This window comes from Lutra lutra, chromosome 7 (genome assembly GCF_902655055.1).
Source record: "Lutra lutra chromosome 7, mLutLut1.2, whole genome shotgun sequence".
NCBI lineage: Eukaryota > Metazoa > Chordata > Mammalia > Carnivora > Mustelidae > Lutra > Lutra lutra.
In genome coordinates, this window is record NC_062284.1 from 34,329,461 (window position 1) to 34,348,894 (window position 19,434).

Consider the following 19,434-nt stretch of genomic DNA (forward strand, 5'->3'; position numbering starts at 1 on the left):
TGTAATGTAACAGAGCTTACCTATACCCTGAAAGAGTAGTATAGCAATTCTAGACTATGACATGGATTAAAATGGACTTTAGGATAGAAAAACTTATAGTATAGTCCTCATATGGGTCCTTCTGGGCCCTCTTGTATTGAGTTCCTGTTGCCTCACTGGCCTGAACTCCTCATTTCTCCTTCATTCACTTTGCTGAAGACACCTGCCTCCTTGGTGCCACTTGAATACACCAAGCATGCTTATACCTCAGAACTTCTGCACTCGATGTTCTCTTTGCAAAGAATGCTGTTCCCCCACATGTCTGTAGGCTTACTCCCTAATCTCCTTCGGGTCTTTACTCAGATGTCATCATGTCAGGGATGACCTTCCTCAGCCATCATCTCCAGAGCTACATCCCTTCCACCTTGACACTCCCCAACCCCCTTCTCTGCCTCATTTTTCTTCTTAGCATGTATCACCCTCCAACATATGAAGTATTTTACTTATCAAGTGGATCCTGTGCCTCCTCCTACTGGAATATAAGCTCCCCAAACACTGGGAGATTTTTTCAGTTTTGTATCCTGAGCACCTAGAACAGAGCCTAGGACAAAAGAGACTAAAAAATTTTGAATGGATGGATATATTTAAGATTTGATCCCTAGCTATAAATCAAGGAAGCCCTTGAACCCTCTTTACCCTGTTGGTGGGAATGCAAACTGGTGTAGCCCCTCTGGAAAAACAGTATGGAGGTTCCTCAAAAAGCTAAAAATAGGGCTACCCTATGACTCAGCCATTGCACTACTAGGTATTTACCCAAAGGAAACAAACATAGTGATCCGAAGGGGCACATGCACCCCAATGTTTATAGCAGCAATGTCCACAATAGCCAAATTATAGAAAGGGCCCAGATAACCATCAACAGATGAATGGATAAAGATGTGGTATATAGGGACGCCTGGGTGGCTCAGTTGGTTAAGCAGCTGCCTTCGGCTCAGGTCATGATCCCAGCGTCCTGGGATCGAGTCCCACATCGGGCTCCGTGCTTGGCAGGGAGCCTGCTTCTCCCTCTGCCTCTGCCTGCCACTCTGTCTGCCTGTGCTCACTCTCGCTTCTCTCTCTATGACAAATAAATAAATAAAATCTTTAAAAAAAAAAAAAGATGTGGTATATATCTGTATCCATATCTATCTATATCTATATATATGGAATATTTTATGTGTGTGTATCTCTCTCTCTCTCTCTCTCTCTCTCTATATATATATATATAAAAATGATGGAATATTACTCAGCCATCAAAAAGAATGAAATCTTGCCATTTGCAACAACTTGGATGGAACTAAAGTGTATTATGTTAAGCTAAATAAGTCAGTCAGAGAAAGACAAATACCATATGGTTTCACTCCTATGTGGGATTTAAGAAATGAAACAGATGAACATAGGGGAAGGGAAAGAAAAATAAAATAAGAGGAAAACAGAGAAGGAGACAAACCATTAAGAGACTCTTTTTTTTTTTTTAAATAAGATTTTATTTATGTATTTGACAGACAGAGATCACAAGTTGGCAGAGAGGCAGGCAGAGAGAGAGGAGGAAGCAGGCTCCCTGCCAAGCAGAGAGCCTGACGTGGGGCTCGATCCCAGGACCCTGGGATCACGACCCGAGCCAAAGGCAGAGGCTCAACCCACTGAGCCACCCAGGTGCCCCAAGAGACTCTTAATTATAGAGAACAAACTGAGGGCTGCTGGAGGGGAGGTTGGTGGGGGGCGGAGGTAATTGGCTGATGGGCATTAAAGAGGACACTTGATAAAATGAGCCCCGGCTGTTATATAAGACTAATGAATCACTAAATTATGTCCCTGAAACTAATAATATGCTGTATGTTACCTAAATTGAATGTAAATAAAAAATAAAACTAAAATAAATCTAGGAAGCCTCTGACAATAGAATGGTGGATGAACATCCCTATTCTATCTTAGTGCTATAACCAGTCTAGGAAAACCATCACTGCTCTGCATAACTTTAGCTTAGCAGTGCCTTTCCAAGAGCAATTTTTGTTTGAAGATTTTATTTATTTATTTGAGAGAGAAAGAGTGAGCAAGAGAGAGAGAAGTGGAGCAGGGGGAGGAGCAGAGCGAGGGGAAGAAGCAGACTCTCCAGAGCTGTACAGTGGGGCTCGATCCCGGGACTCCAGGATCATGATCTGAGCCTAAGGCAAATGCTTAACCGAGTGAGACACCCAGGCGCCCCCATCCAAGAGCAAATTGTTAAGCAAACTTCTTACATTAGCAGTTCACAGTGAATTGACAGTGAATTGTCCTAGACCATCTTTGTGTGTAGTTGGGAAAAAGCTCTCTGGAGGGTGCAGTGTGTTGTATTGTAGGCAGAGCAGAGGGCGCTAACTCTCAGGACAGTTTCTAGTATTGGTGTTACAGCATCAAGTAGGAAATACAGAGGCACAGGTATTGTCCAATATACATCTGGTATTAGGGCCGAAGTGTAGCAACTCAGGGATTTTGTATCCAGAACACTGCCTCTGCCCTGAGAAAGCTCTGGCCTATTGTGTGTGTGTGTTTGCTTGTTTTACTGCATGGCAGGGACTTAGGGGCTCAGGGGGTGGACAAGTGAGCTTGGGTCTTAGTCACCCAACTAAGTCGAGTTTCAAGACAAGTGAGCCTTGGGTCTTAGTCACTCGATTTGGAATCTGAGAAAGTGACTTTATTTCAAGCTATAGTAACTTATATGAGAGGGAGGTCCGAGATTATTTATTTTCCTTTCTCGGTGATGATTGACTCAGAAATTGGATGAACTAAAAGCTGGGGGTATTGGTAAGTTTAATTGAGAAACAGAGGAAGACTGAAGCAGGAAAAATGAGACAAAGTTTTTGGCTAAGCTGATAAATATATAAATTTTAAACTAGAATACTTGTCATTTATTAATTTATAAGTTATAAGACAAGGAGGAAATGTGATAGTATTGAACGCATGAAATGAATTCTAAATACTAAGCACACATTAAAACAATTCAACTATTGTCCATTATGTTTTACTTTCTTCTATTATAAACCAATTTTTTCCAGGGTCTGTGTTTTTAAACATCGTATCTTTGTCAACCGTTTGTATTCAGTCATTTCTTTGTGCTAATCACATATTCTCTATAAATGAGGACTATTTTGATCCCATTCACAAATTCACTCATGCTTGTAGAATTCTGATTAATTTTCTTTAAAGGTTACATTTGCTTGATTTTTACTAAAAGAAAATAGTTCTAATAAGCCTCTCCATTAGAGTTGTCCACACACTGATCAAAGCAGCGACCTTTTCCTTGCACACTGTTGAAAACCTCAGAGTGGCATCACTCCTCTCTGGCCATTATAGTAGTGGAATTCTTAGAGCCCTGTACGTATTTACTTCACATGTAAGACATAACTTTTTGCATAATAGAGGCTTTAGTGTTTCAGATATAGCTGAGAGCTTGTACTAGTAAGGTTTCATCCTATCCTATAGCATTCTAACTGTTCTGAAAAGTCTAAAGTTAATGTTGAACATGTAAACATTCTTAAAATCTAAGCTTCTGGGGAAATTTGTTATAAGGACTGCCTTCCTATTAATGGATTTCAGGGTAAAACTGTTTCCATCAAAGTGAACTGTAGGTGGCTGAATTTTTTGCTTTTCCTAACATGTCATCCAGCTTAAGAGTCTTATTTTGTGAGAGACCTGTGTATAAATTGTTGTGTTTTTTTTTCTTTCTCCAATGACTTAGTTGCTTGGGCGGTCTTTGTATCAGTGACTTAATGGCAAGGGCCTCTATTGCGTTATGTGACATGGCTCTTTGAATAATTTCAATTTTCAGAAGGTAGTTACATTGAGTGTTTTGTGATGTTAAGCCAATTTTATGTGAAGTAATAGATATTGGAGATTTTTTTTTTTTTAGTAAAATGAGAGCTTAGACTTAATTTTCATAATTGCCCTTGTTGAAGTATGTTGTCTTTAATAGAAATGATCTACAATTAGGTCTAGGATACTCAGTTCCTGGAGGCAAGCAGTGGTGCTGTTCACCTTTTTTTCCTCCTAACAGTGTGGGAGCACAAATATACTATTAATAATATTTGTAATAAAAAGAGGAGGCATGTTGTCACATTGAAACTTTGTACACTTTTTAAAATGTTTTCTAGGCAAAAGCTGACTGTGTGTCCTATCATTGATGGAGAAGAACACCTTCGTTTGTTGAACTTCCAACACAATTTTATAACTCGGATCCAAAATATTTCTAATCTACAGAGGCTAATATTCTTGGATTTATATGATAACCAAATTGAAGAAATCAGTGGGCTTTCTACTCTGAGATCCCTCCGTGTCCTTCTGCTGGGGAAAAACAGGTAATCTTTGCAGAATAATAGATTTGTTTATTTACTCAGAGCTAATGTTGAGACTTCTGGTGTTTAGATACTGTTAAGGAACTGATAGATTGAAAAAAGATACAAATTGACTAAAAATTGGTAAGATTATTTGAATGGATTAAGATTCAGCCATAATTTATTTTATGAGATTCAATCTGAGAGTCAAACCAAATAATATTTATTGAATATGTATTTTATTATTTCCATTGCTTCCCAGTGCCATATCTTAGGTGGAAGTAAATAGCAGACTTTGGCCTTAACTTTATGTTTTCTTGGGCTATCTTGTAAGTGTGTGTACTCACTTTAGGCTTATGTGTGTTTCACTTATAGTTCCTCCCAGTGCTTGACTGGGGTAGATATTTGGTATTTCATGTTTGTCAGATCACTGATTAATTCTTGTTCAGATGGTGTTTTTGGTATATATTTAATATTACATCCTATATGAACTTGCTCAGTTCTTTTTGTAAGGCTCTATTATGTAGTGCAATGACACAGTTTCTGACTAATTTCCTTGATGTTCATCTATGACTTTTCTCTCCATTCTGTTTTGCTGTATGGCTTTTGCAGTGTTTACAAAGAAGGGCTGTTTAGTGAACTCCAAAAATGATTTTTATATTCTCAAATGATGAATTTTAGATACAGTACAATCCCCAACCTCGATTCCACTCCCTCCCACCTCCTTCCTGATAGCATGGATCTTGAATTTCCTCTTTATTCTCACTGGCCAGTGGTAACATAAGGAACTTTTTCCAAGATCATGCCCCAGAATCCTAGGCTCTTGTCTGTTCCCTGTGGTTTCTTGAAAGTTCCCAGCAATGTAGTTTATCACCTATCCTTGGTTCAAGCGTTAAACTGAGCATTATGATAGCTGGAGGGAATTTGGGGAAATTATAAGAGTATGGAGTCTTAGAGCATAATTGACCTCAGAGATCAGTTCTGTCATTTCACAGATGAAGAAATGGAGATGTCAAGGGACTTTGCAAGGTTAGATGTGTATAAACTGTACACTGTAGGAGTACCCCCGTGGAGCAATTTAGTGAGTAAAGTAAGAAGTCAACTTTTCATACATTTAAGGCATTCCCTTCAAGGTGCTTCTCCCTGTTCTCTCTCCCAGAGATTTCTTTCTTTCTTTCTTCTTTTTTTTTTTAATAATTATTTATTAATTTGACAGACAGAGATCACAAGTAGGCAGAGAGGCAGGCAGAGAGAGAGGAGGAAGCAGGCTCCCCACTGAGCAGACAGCCTGATGTGGGGCTTGATCCCAGGACGCTGGGATCATGACCTGAGCCGAAGGCAGAGGCTTTAACCCACTGAGCCACCCAGGCGCCCCATCTCCCAGAGATTTCTTAACTAGTTCCTGATCCTTGGAATTTTTTGTTTCTATTCTTTAGCACTGTTGCCTTATGCCTTCTTTTCAGTCCTGGAGTATTTCCTAGTGGCATTTTTAATCTCCTTTGCTAGTTTTAAACATAGTATCTAAGAGTTTCTTTTGGGTCCCAGTGTTTTAACTCAACTCTCAGTCCACTTTTCTTCCTGCTTCTACTTTGCAGCTTCTCAGGCTTCTTGGAAATGGCCTTTTGAAGTTTTTTAAAAAATAATTTGTGGCTCAAGGACACCAGTCCATCTGAGCTTATGACCTTGCCAGAGTTCTCTTTGCTCCTCCAAGTCTAAGGGACCTAATGCCGTTTTCTCTATCCTTACCTTGGTCAAGTAAAAGCAATTTAATGCAGTCTCTTCTTCCTCATTCTCTTCATCTTTTTGTTTGTTTTGTTTGTGTTTGGTCATGTTTTACTTTATTTTTCACATAAAGAAAACAACCTTTCAGCAATTTTAGAACTGTTAGTGTACGCGAATAAAAAAGAAAGTCAGAAAAACAAGTTTCTATATTCTCCCCAAATGCGTATTTCTGAAGTATCAGAACAATGCAAATCTGCCTCCTGTTCCCGGGTCAGCTCTGTGAGCCTTGAAGATCCAAATCTAACCTGAGGCAGACCTTTAGTGAACTTCAGGCAAATCTGGCTGAGAAATGCTCCAGGAGACAGGAGCTCATTTGCTACCCTGTCTCCCAGGTTCCTCTAGGATGAACTGTTGCCCCCTACTGGGCGAGTCCAGGAAGTTTTCTCCCTCTTACTTTGCAAAGAAGCACCATCTTTTAGTCTAAGACAGTGGAACCAGATGTTAACATCCAGGGCTACCATATTCCTCCAAGTTCAAGCAGCTCCAACAAAGATTTCTACCCCAAAGCTAGAACACCTGTGCTCATATTCTGTATGTGGAGTTTATGTTGTTACCAAAGAAATCGCAGCCCCTCTGTACCACTGTGCTACGGAAGTTCTTGCCATCTCACTCTTCTGCTTTCTGTGTTCCTGTTTGTCCTTGTGAGAACTTCTGGTGCCCTCACTATCACAGGCTAACAGGTAGAACTTCTTTGCATTTTTTTCTGATCACGCAGAACTATAGATCCAAAATCTCCGCCAGGCTCTGGGATTCCATATTCCTTTCTGGTTGCTTCTTTGAAGGTTTCCACTTAAGGATTTGTCTCTAAACCTGAAAAGCCTAGCCTTCATATAGATTCTGCAGTGGGGTCCTTATGCAGGCCTCATTGTCATAATGTAGCCTGCAGAGATGGATTCTGACGTATGCCTGGGGGTCTGTAAGTGCTGATGTGATTGGCAAGGCTTGTCTTTCCCTAGTTTCAGTCCATTTAATGGGAGAACTTCTTTTTAAAAAACATCTTTCAGGTCATATTGAGAACTGACTAGGATTTTGCAGGTTCCTCAGATCAATACCTAATTTGACCAGTGGTCTCCTGGCCAACTGATACCTTCATCTGCCTCTGAATTCTTTAGAACTGGATCTTTTTCTTAGGTCATTTCAGGTGCTGGGGGTGGGGAAGGAACCTATGATAAAGGCAGTTCATGAAGACAAGACACCAAGATGTTTGGTTGGTCTTGGGTTTCATTGACAGCAAGCGACTTACCTATTTTTTTCCCTATTCCCTTTTCCTGGGCAATCCAAATCTGAAATGAGAATAATAAAGCCACTATGTGTCAAAGCTAAAAGAATGCTTGAAGTCCCAATATATAGGTAGTTTTTACTGGATAGCTTAACAGTATGCGAGGCCCTGGTGGAATTCTGTGGGAAGACTTACTGCACAGGAAGGTCTCTATGATTGAAGTATCTTAAAACTGTCCAGTTTTTGATAAATACAGAAACAGAATGCATTGATCCTCCGAATCAGAAAACTTTAGGCTGAGACAGTCTCTATTCCACATATATAATTTTCAAAATGTTAAAAGTAAAATTCTCAGACAAATGTAATTACAGGCCTATGTAATTATTATATAATGTTGGTATATAACATTACAGAGTTTGGGCTATAATCACTAGTAAATAGTTAGATGATCCTTAGATAGGCTTGTTCACAGTGCTTTGATATGAACTGAAAGGACATGTAGTCACTCCTTTGCTTTATTTCCAAATTTTGGTTATCTATGCTGAGTAGTACTCTTTCTTCTTCTTCCTCTTCTTCTTCTTCTTTTTTAAAGATTTTATTTATTTGAGAGAGAGAGAGATCATAAGCAGAGGGAAAGGGTAAAAGGGAGAAGCAGATTCTCTGCTGAGCAGGGAGCCCTATGTGGGACTCGATCCCAGGACCCTGGGATCATGACCTGAGCCGAAGGCAGAGGCTTTAACCACTGAACCACCCAGATACCCAGCACTCTTTCTTCTATACTCACCATATCATAGTTTATAAAATTGGTTTTTATACTATGTATTTTTCACTTGAATATATTTTATTATTTACATCTTCACATGTCATTAAATGTTCTTTGAAAAAACACATTTTTTGAAAATATATTTTAAGTGTTATAGAATATAGACGGATGTGTAATAATTTATTTAATATTTCCCATGTGTTAGACATTTACATCGTGTCCCTCTTTTTTTTTTTTTTTTGCTGTGATAATGTTGCAATAACTATCCTCATCCATAAATCTTTGCGTCTCTGATTATTTCCTTAGAATATGCTTTAGTATTTTCTTTTTTAAAGATTTTATTTATTTATTTGACAGACAGAGATCACAAGTAGGCAGAGAGAGGAGAAAGCAGGCTCCCTGCTGAGCAGAGAGCCCGAAGTGGGGCTCGATGCGGGGCTCGATCCCAGGACCCTGGAATCATGACCTGAGCCGAAGGCAGAGGCTTTAACCCACTGAGCCATCCAGGCGCCCCTTTAGTATTTTCTAAGTAGGTGAGTTCATCATCATGAAACTCATATGAAAGGAGAGTTGAGATTTGATGAAAGGAGGTCTATATTTTAAGGATAATAATTCTCAAAATGTGATCTCTGGCCCAGCTGCATCAGCACCACCCAGGAACATGTTAGAAATGCAAACGTTTAGACCCTGTCCCAGAAACTCTGGAGGGAGCTCAGCAATATATAATTTAGCCAGCCCTGCAGATTATTCTGATAGTCACAGAAGTTCGAGAACCACTGTTTTAGGGAATGTGAGCTTGGCAGTATCAAAGAGTTGCGTATAAGTCTTCTCTAATAGCTGGGAGATCAGATTACTGTTAGAGCATCACTCTTTCCTAAGCCATATTATTAAGGTATTTTAATTTTCTCCAACTGTTCTAGGTATTTCAAGAGCAAAGCGGGTGAAGAACAACTTTATTAACAGCATTGTCTGTTTTCCTATCTGATGGTGTCGGATAAGCTTGAGAAATTCTTTCAAAATACTAAGGAAAGGGACACCTGGGTGGCTCATTCGGTTAAGCATCTGCCTTCAGCTCAGGTCATGATCCCGGGGTCCTGGGATTGAGTCCCACGTTGAGCTCCCTGCTCAGTGCGGAGCCTGCTTCTCCCTCTGCCTGCTGCTCCCCCTGCTTGTGCTCTCTCTCTCTCTGGGAAATAACCCAATAAAATCTTTAAAAAATAAAATAAAATAAAATAAAATAAAATACTAAGGAAAAAATAGGGATAGGAAGAACAAAAGATAAGATGGGGGTAGTGGTGTGGTTGTGTATGTGTGTGAGAGAGAGAGAGAGAGGAGAGAAGAACTGTTGTCACATTGTGATGGGCCATAGTAGGTGTATGATAAATATTTTTATACACCCAATTGAATTAAATTGGTTATAGTGATATAAATCTGGGTTTGGAAATGATGTAAGATGGCTTAGGTCACATGGAGATGGAAATTCTTTTTTTTTTTTTTTTTTAAATTTTAAATTTTTTATTTTTTCAGCATAACAGTATTCATTATTTTTGCACCACACCCAGTGCTCCATGCAATCCATGCCCTCTACAATACCCACCACCTGGTGCCCCAAACCTCCCACCCCCCACCCCTTCAAAATTCTCAGATCGTTTTTCAGAGTCCATAGTCTCTCATGGTTCACCTCCCCTTCCAATTTCCCTCAACTCCCTTCTCCTCTCCATCTCCCCTTGTCCTCCATGCTATTTGTTATGCTCCACAAATAAGTGAAACCATATGATAATTGACTCTCTCTGCTTGACTTATTTCACTCAGCACAAGGAGATGGAAATTCTTAAAGTTTAAACTGGCGTTGTGTTTGTGTGGCGATCAGCATGTATGAAGTTTCAAGGGATGATCCAGGTTCTGGAACCGTTTAGGAAGGTGGAAATGGTTCTTTGAGGCAGTAAGCACTGACAGCAGAAATAAATAGTGATAGGCTGATGATGATCAAGGTGGATTACATGGGCTTCATTTCTGCCCTTTCTTTGCCATTACTCCTTTCCTGCTACTGAATTATGGCAGTGGGAGAAAATAGGATCCTTAGCAGGGGAAAAAAGGGAAATAGTTTTTGTTTTGTTTTGTTTGAACTGTCCAGTTGGAGGCAGTTGGATGGGTAACATAGCCAGAAAAGATAGGAATGAGGGAGACAATGGGTGGGCCCTAATCATTAAGGGATATAAGAGGGGGCATTTTAGAGATAAATTTTTTTTAGTTTAAGCTTTTCACAAGATGGCAAATCAGAAATTCCAAGTATTCAGAAACTGAGCAGGTCCAGTAGAAAACATTTAAGTGGCGTCTAATTTGTCTCTGATAAATAATCCTCTTATGAATACTCTCGTACATAAAACTCATCCATTTAGTTAGTATGTGTTTACTTATTCATTAAACAAATATTTCTTGGGTTCCTACTCAGTTCCAGTCCCTTTTATAACTGATGGGGATAGAGTAGAGAATATGTTGAAATTTCTGTGCTCTTGAAGCTCACAATTTGGTTTGAGGAAGGAGATCGTAAGAAGGTAAACACATAAACAATGTAATTTTAGGCAAAGATAGGTGCAATGAAGTCAATTAAAGCAGGGGAAGGAGAGAGTACTAGGGATAGGAAGGGGGAGTGAAGGATGCTAAGTTCCAGGTGAAGACCATTGCGAAAGAAGGAGCAGTTAAGGATAAACACCCCAAGGCAGAAATGAATTTGTCAGGTTAGAGCTAGTAAGAAAGCCCCTGTGGCTAGAGCAGAGAAAGCCTGAGCCATGGTAGGAGATTAAGGCTGGAGGAAGAGTCAGCAGCTATCAGGTTTAGGGGCTTGAGAACTGATCATACTCTGAAGGGAACCGCCTTAAATAAGTGCCTTGTCCTATGGTTCTTAGAAGTAGAATTGCTTTTGCCTAAAGATACAACTTTTAACCTGTCTTTGGGACATTTCCCCCAATGGGATTGCATCTTTAACATTATAATTAAATCAATAGGAAGTATGTTTTTGTTTTATATTTATATATGATATAAAATATATTTATATATAATTACATGTAATCTCTCTATACATACATATTTATATAGATTTGTCTATACTATAGTTCTCTCTATATCTGCCTACTTATCTATAGAGAGAAAGAGTAAATTAAAATGAGTTATGTATGCCTTAGCATGTATTGATTTACAATAAATGTGATGCATCCATATTTCTATTCTATTTATTTTGATTTTCAGAATCAAGAGAATTTCAAATCTGGAGAACCTCAAAAGCTTAGATGTCCTGGACCTTCATGGAAATCAGGTATTGTAAAGCCCCTTTGTTTCTTTCATTTCAGGAAAAAAGTCTAGGAAAGTTTGATATCATAAAAGTTTCAACAATGGTACTTGTGTTTGAAGTATTTCAAGAGTTACTTTACTGATTTACTGAAATTTCTAAGGTATTAAACCCTTTTATTTAAGATACGGTAATTCCTTATCAGTAAATGACAGATGAAACTTGTAAAAACATTTGGAATCCTGAATAGTTATGATAATTTCATTTCTTATTTAGTCTTTTATTTTTTGTTATTTTATTTTATTTATTTGACAGAGAGAGAGAAAGAGAACATGAGTAGGGGCAGGGGCAGAGGGAGAAACAGGTTCCCCACTGATCAGGGAGCCCGACACAGGGCTCAATCCCAGGACCCTGGGATCATGACCTGACCTGAAGACAGATGTTTAACTGACTGAGCCACCCACGTGCCCCTAGTCTTTTATTATTTTTAAAACATATTTTCCAACTCTAGCCTAACAACTAGAATATTACTGAAGATTTTCTTCTACTTAGGTATTCCCCCTTTATTCTGAGGCCACCATTATCCAGGATTTCACATTTATTACCCCCTTGTGGATTTTTAAAGTTGGTTTTATTACATATGTGTGTCTAAATAATACCTTGTTTAGCAGTATTATGTTGTAATTTTAAAAAAGTATCATACTATATATTGTCATCTAGTGTTGGCTTTTTGCATACAACATTAGCTTACTGAGATTAATATATTTTGATTGAGTAACTGTAGTTTGTCCCTTTTTGCTGTTGTAAGTTCCATGGAATGATTATATGAAAATTTTTTTTCTCCAGCTTATTATTGATGGACATTTGGGTTGTTTCCTCTTGTTTGTTGGTTTCCTTTTAGGAATAGCACTTCTAAGAGCATTCTTGTATGGGTTTCTTCCACATATCATATGTATTCTAGGGTATAGTGTATAGGAGATATATATATATACCTATATATAGGTATAATTGTTTTCCAGAGTGGTTGTGCCAGTTTATACTCCCACCAGTAAGGCACGATAAATCCTGTTGCTTCATATTCTTTCCAACATTTGGAATTGTTATACTTCTTTTTTTTTTATGACTCAAGGATTAATCAAGTCATACATGCAAAACATACTGCTAATTGCCTTAGTGAAAGATCTATGTAAAGTCACCCCACAATTCTACAACTGTCAATTAAAAAAAATGTTGTTCTAGTAGTTGAAAGGTCCAGCCTTATATTCTTGCCAGTATGTAAGTTGTACAGAACTTCATTAGCTTGAGCACAGGTTTCCAGAACCTCACAGACCCAGGGGAAGATGGTTAGGCAGAGCAAAAGGAGGTGTGTGTCCAGGGGGGTGAGACAAAGAGGAGGGTCAGCTTTAGTCAAGGTACTGTGGTGGTGATCTGACAAGACAGGGATGTTAAGAAAGTTCATAGTTTAGGAATATCTAAAATATTTTAAACACTGGGAAGCTGCAACACATCATTTTTGTACCTAGTTACTGGAAAACAAAGGAAAGTGCTTATTAGCTTTGAGTAAAGTAACAAGGAAACAGGAATGTACTTTTAGCTAATCTACAAAAAAATTTCTAATACATTATCAGGAAGATTTTACAATACAGGGAGTCAGTAAGAAGGGATTCTATAAGAAAAGCACTAAGGTAGCAACTATAGAAATGACCTGTTCAAAGATGAATTAAATGGCCAATTTCAGGAGGGATAGCAGGTCTATGACAAAGCCTAAAATGATGATGATACCAATCTTTCCTCATCACTTACTGCATTTGACAGAGATTAACTTTTAAAATTTTATCCATGACACTTTTACTCAGTTTAATTATGCTGTGTACAGGGTAGTGTAAATTAACCTCCATATTTTGTCAAAATAACTGTCTTCATTCTTTGATCACCTCCCGTGCTGCACACACGCCACCCGGTGCACCCGTGGCCAGACCAGATACTTCATCAGAGGGATGTGGGAGTAAGAAGTCTGTTCAAAATCTCAGCAATAGCATATACCCTAAGTTTTTTTTTTTTTTAAAGATTTTATTTATTTATTTGATAGAGAGAGATCACAAGTAGATGGAGAGGCAGGCAGAGAGAGAGAGAGAGAGAGGGAAGCAGGCTCCTTGCCGAGCAGAGAGCCCGATGCGGGACTCGATCCCAGGACCCTGAGATCATGACCTGAGCTGAAGGCAGCAGCTTAACCCACTGAGCCACCCAGGCGCCCATACCCTAAGTTTTTTTTAAAAAAACATCTCACTACAGGGGCGCCTGAGTAGTGCAGTGAGTTGGGTATCCAACTCCTGGTTTCAGCTCAGGTTGTGAGATCGAACTCCGAGTGGTGCTCTATATTCAATGCAGTCTGCTTGAGATTCTCTTTTCCCTCTGCCCCTCCCCCACTCCCTAAAATAAAATAAACAAATCTTTTTAAAAATCTCACTACAAAATCAAAAAGATTGATCTAAAGAGTTTGAGTCCTTACACTCATTTCTGTTATGATGTAAAGTCTAGTGTTAGGGAATGGATGCGGGCTGGTAAGTTACTGGTGTGCTAGATGGCAACATTTCATGGAGGAGGCTGTGCTGCTTTCTCATCAGAAACTAGTTAGGAAGTGTCTGCATTTCCAAACTTGAGACTCTGCAGTCTCTTCTTTTTTTTTCTTAAGAAATAAAAATAAGATTTTTTTGGTAATGAACTATACCAAATGTGCCCAGAAAATATCTTTAGGTGTTAGGGTTTTAGGGGATTTGTGTATTCTGCTTCATACTTTTCTGTGTTTTTCAGGTTTTCTGATATAAACATATCTTTTCTTTATTATGTTAAGTTAGCCACCATAGAGTACATCATTAATTTTTGATGTAGTGTTCAGTGATTCATTAGTTGTGGATAACACCCTGTGCTCATCACAACACGTGCCCTTCTTAACACCCGTCACCTGGCTACCCTGTCCCTCCACCCCCTCCCCTCTGAAACCTTCAGTTTGTTTCCCAGAGTCTATAGTCTCTCATTATTTTTCTCCCTCTCTGATTACCGCCCCCTTTAGTTTTCCCTCCCTTCCTCGATGGTCCTCCGTGCTATTCCTTATGTTCCACATAGGGGTGAAACCATATGATAATTGTCTTTCTCTGCTTGACTTATTTCACTTAGCGTAATCTCCTCCAGTTCCATCCATGTCAGTGCAAAGGATGGGTATTATCCTTTCTGATGACTGAGTAATATTCCATGGTATATATGGACCACATCTTTTTTTTTTTATTGTGTTATGTTAGTCACTGTAAAATACATCATTAGTTTTTGATGCAGTGTTCCAAGGTACCACATCTTTTTTATCCATCCATCTGTTGAAGGGCATCTTGGCTCCTTCCACAGTTCGGCTATTGTGGCCATTGCTGCTATGAACATTGGGGTGCATATGCCCCTTCTTTTCACGAATATCTTTCTATTTCCAAAGATACATCTGTATCTTTGTGGTAAATACCGAGTAGTGCAATTTCTGGGTCATAGGGTAGCTCTATGTTTAACTTTTTGAGGACCCTGCATACTGTTTTCCTGCAGTCTGTTCTTAATGACAGAGATCTTGAATGACTTAATGCCTAGTGTGTTCAGCACAGCAGTGCAACTTAATTCACAAGCTATTTTGGCAACTCTTAATCTGAGCAAGAATAGGAGCTCTTGAAAAATAAGGCTTTAAGAAAGCTTGCCATTTTAGGGCTAAATTTTACTATAAGGTGAAAGTTTGAATTCTTACACTTTAAACAAATAAAACCTAAAAATGACTGATTCATTTGAAATGGTTTTATGGAAAAAGTAATCTGTAACAAAAACTTGGCACCATGTGCAAAGGCTCCCATTTTTGAGCAAAGCATATAAAGTTTCCAAGGTGGACAGGGCAGGAGAAGGGCCCAGACATTTACAGCAACAGGCATTTTCTCTTCCTCTTCTTGACTGGAGGAGGGCAGAGAACCCTTGAAGATCTTCATCCAACACTGTCTTGAGGCCTCACTGCGTGAGAGCCGAGCACTTTAGTGTTTTCCAGCACACGTGTCCTTAGCCATGGTCAAACCTCGTGGCTAGGTGATGGGAATCGGCTTCTTCTCCTGCAGTTGCTCAATCACATCTTTATTGTCCTTGAGATCAACTTTGGCTCCACCAGGATGAAGGGGTGTTGGGACAGTGGTGCCATACTTCAGGGTACCCATGCTCAAACATTTTCAAATGATGCAGGGCTCACGAGAGAAGAGCAAATTAAGACCACATCTGTTTGTGGATAGGATAAGGGACATAATCGATCATTATATTGTCTAGCTGTATCCCATAAGCCCAGATTCACCCGTTTTCCATCTACCATAACATTGGCAGAATAATTGTCAGAGGCAGTGGGGATGTATTCTCCTGGGAATTATTGGTTTAACCAAGTGGTGGGCAACTTTGACCTGCAGCTCCATTTCCCACCACCACACACTTGGTGGCTGCATCTGGGCCACTGGCTGGGCTGTGGTGGCGTCAGGGCACTGAGGCAAGAAGTGGCAGGCTTGGGGCATCGGGGACCCGGACTGCTGTCCAGGCCACATTGCCCTCTCCGAAGGGAAGGCAGAGCCAGCAGCGGCCACCACCCAAAGCTCTGGAATTGTCATACTTCTTAATTTTTGTCAGTTAAAATGGTATAAATAATGTCTCTTTGTGTTTTGTCTGCCTCTATGTCTGTCTGTCTGAATTTTTCTCTCTGGTTTATGTTTCCCCTCTTTCTCTCTCAGAGCCTCTTGGCTATTTTTTGGTCCTTTGCTCTTCCATTGAAATTTTTTGTCTTTGAAATGTATTTATTTATGACCAGCTACATGAGCTACATACTCATGCAGAAGGTAGTGCCTCTCTTGAGGTGGTAAGTGTACATTCTGGGGTGCTGTGTGAGTCCCTACCTGTTGAACCACCTGCAGTCGGTCAAGTGCAAACTTCAGTATGATCTCTCTAGGCTTTCTAACAGCTCTGAGTCCCAGTCGTTTTGGTGAAAAGCTAATGTAATGAATGAAAACCTTGATAAATCTAGATAGACCACATTTGCTAGGTTCTAATCTCACCCAGCCCCATCTGTTGTGTGTCTGTACATGCACAGAATGGGAGGAATGTTGGTAGCCTGGGAATTGTCCAGCTCTGCAGGCTGGTTAGTGTCACTCTAGTAGAGAAGTTACACAGTGAAGTAAGGCTGGAAGGGGAAGAAGAATAAAGAGTTTGTCAATAAAAGAATATCATATGCCAAAGCACTGAGACTAAAAACAACAGGGTATTTTTTACTGCTTGAGAATTTAGCATATGTTGAAGAACAGTGAGAAATGAGGGGAGAGAAAAGGAAAGGCCAGATTGTGGAGGGCTTTGTATGCCACACCTGAGGAATTGCTATTCTGTCTTGTAACCCACTATTTTTATTTTTTTATTTACTGATTTTTCATTTTTTTTTGGTATCCCACTATTTTTAAAACTATTCATAACTAATTGCAGCATTTTATGGTAACAATTTTTTCAAGTTTATTTTAAAATGTATATATATAATTAAACATATTTATGTAGCTTTCACATTATAATATACCTTTAAGAATTCATTTTATCTATTTTTTATTATATTTTATTTTATTTTATTTATTTTCTAGAGCAAGAGTTGGGGTGAGAGGCAGAGGAAGAAAAAGAGAGATTCTTAAGGAGGCTCCATCGCAGGGCTCAATCTCAGAACCCTGAGATCATGGCCTGAATGGAACTAAACCATCCAGATGCCCTTACCTTTAAGAATTATGGGCATTACACAAGATCTCTGAGGGATCCCGGTATATGACTAACATATCACTTGATCCATATGTGATGTGTGGGAATTATTTACCAACTATTATGTTGATAAAAAAATGCTCTATTCCTTGTTAGCTGACCTGTGTTATGTCATATAATTTCAGCTTTGTGTTTGTACTTATTCCATGTATTGAGATTAAATATTTGTACCACACAAATTATTTCTCAAGGCTTTATAACTACAAGAAGGAAGCTTTACATGAAAATCCATGTCTTGTTTCAAAATATCTAAATCCACTCAGCAGAAATTTAGAATATTTCAAAGCAAAGATAGCATCGGTAACCTTGGGCTTCTAAAAAGTCAGGAGATAAACTATTCAACATCAAACAATGTCCAATTCTTTAAAAAAAAAAAAGCATCAGGTAGTGAAAAACCTAAAAAAATTAAGTGAATATTTTTTGTTTTCAGAGTTTACTTTCATCAGAAATAAAAATGATACTTGGTGTACATTGTGAAATAAATGTAATTGGTTTATGGATGTGGAAATGGTCTGAGGAATGATAATAGTGTTCAGGAGATAGATTGGGGGATGGAAAGAGTGGGAGGAAAGTTAAACTTGCGCTAGAACAGTTGAGAGACTAATCCAATAATCTTTGTGAAAAGTGATGGTGGCTTGCCCTGAAGTAGTAACGATAGGGATTTAATAAGAGGACAGATTGGATAAATATTTAAAAAGTGGAAACATCAATGGGGCACCTGGGTGGCTCAGTCGGTTAAGCGTCTGCCTTTGGCTCAGGTCATGATCCCAGGGTCCTGGGATCGAGTCCCACATCGGGCTCCCTGCTCAGTGGGGAGCCTGCTTCCCCCTCTCCCTCAGTCTGCCTCTCTGCCTACTTGTGCTCTTTCTCCCTCTGTCAAATAAATGAATAAAATCTTAAAAAAAATGGAAACATCAAGATTTAGCAATTGATTATATCTGAACAGTGAAGAAAACAGAGGAATCTGAGAGGTCGGCTCTTAAATTCTGAGGTAGATTTGTTTTGGTCTTCCAGAATTCGTTCTCTCGGTGAAAGCTTACTTTAACATGGACACAAATGTGCTTCAGGAAGGATCTGTTCTTTCAAGGCCATCTTTTCCTTCATGGAGAGCTTGCCCTTCCTGTGACTGCTTGACTGAAAGCAGACATTTGCCCTTTCAGTATTGCTGAGTCAGAAGGTTGTCTTTATCCAGACAGAGCGGTCTGGGTTACTCTTACACATAAAGAGGAGCCTGGAGTATCCAGCTTTCCTAGGTGTATTGAGAAGCCGTGCAGTCTCCTGGAGACCCTCTCTCTGATCAGTATGGCCTACGATTGGACTTTCCGACATTCCCATCATTTCTTCTTGCTGTGAAGTTTATTAACCAATCAAAAGCTGTACTCTCACCCCACATGACCTTTTGCCTGAAATTTTTATCATTCCCCGTGACTTTATCCCTGACTGCAATGCATAATAGGCTCTGTCAGATACACTGCAGACTATTCTGGCCTATCTGATTGCAAACCAAGAAGCTGAACGATATCCCCAGTGATTTTTTTAAAACTTACATCTTGATACCCATATTTTAGAATTAATAATGTTCCTTTTCAGAGTTACCAAACTAAATAAAAGGGAACTCTACAATGCCTACAATGTCGGCATTCTAATTATCAGTCCCACCAGGACCAAAGAATTAGAGAAAGGTAGTTTTCTATAAGAAATGCCCCAGGTTTTAGTACCAGAAGGGGGAAGACTTAATTATGTATGTCATCTAACAATTATGCCCCTTCATTCTATATATTTTTATTAAACTTTCCTGTTCGCAGGAAAGTTTTATTTTATATATTTAAATATTGCTTTTCCATTCATGTTTGTTACATCTATATTGTTTGTCTTCGATATCCCCATCTTGCCTCTCATTCTTCCTACCGCCATTTTTCCTTAGGTTTTTAGGAGAATTTCTCAAACTTATGATGACATTACTGATTTCTCACAGTGTCTGTTTTGCTTTTTGCTGATTCTACATTTAAAATTCTGTCACTTATTTAGTTTTGAAATGCTTTTGTCCACATCTCATTGTACATAGTTCTGTCATCTTCAGATATGGATAACCTTGTTTCTTCTTTGACAGCTTTCACTGATTTCATTTTACGTTAGACCAAAATCTTAGGACAAATTTTAAAGCATAGTCAGATGTCACCTTTCTATATTACTGAGTTTATAATAAACATAGGTTTTC

The 19,434-nt window shown here is 39.0% G+C and overlaps 1 protein-coding gene and 1 pseudogene across 5 annotated transcripts in view; one reads left to right on the top strand and one right to left on the bottom strand.

Moving 5' to 3' along the window:
• Positions 1-19,434, top strand: part of LRRC49 (leucine rich repeat containing 49) — a 160,322-nt gene that overhangs the window by 9,443 nt on the left and 131,445 nt on the right. For all 5 annotated transcript variants that reach the window (XM_047737731.1, XM_047737726.1, XM_047737728.1 and 2 more), the window contains 2 exons: positions 4,149-4,352; positions 11,339-11,405. In XM_047737731.1, the coding sequence (XP_047593687.1) occupies positions 4,149-4,352; positions 11,339-11,405 (271 nt within the window). The remainder of the gene's footprint in view (positions 1-4,148; positions 4,353-11,338; positions 11,406-19,434) is intronic.
• On the bottom strand, positions 15,054-19,130 carry LOC125103747 (ras-related C3 botulinum toxin substrate 1-like; annotated as a pseudogene).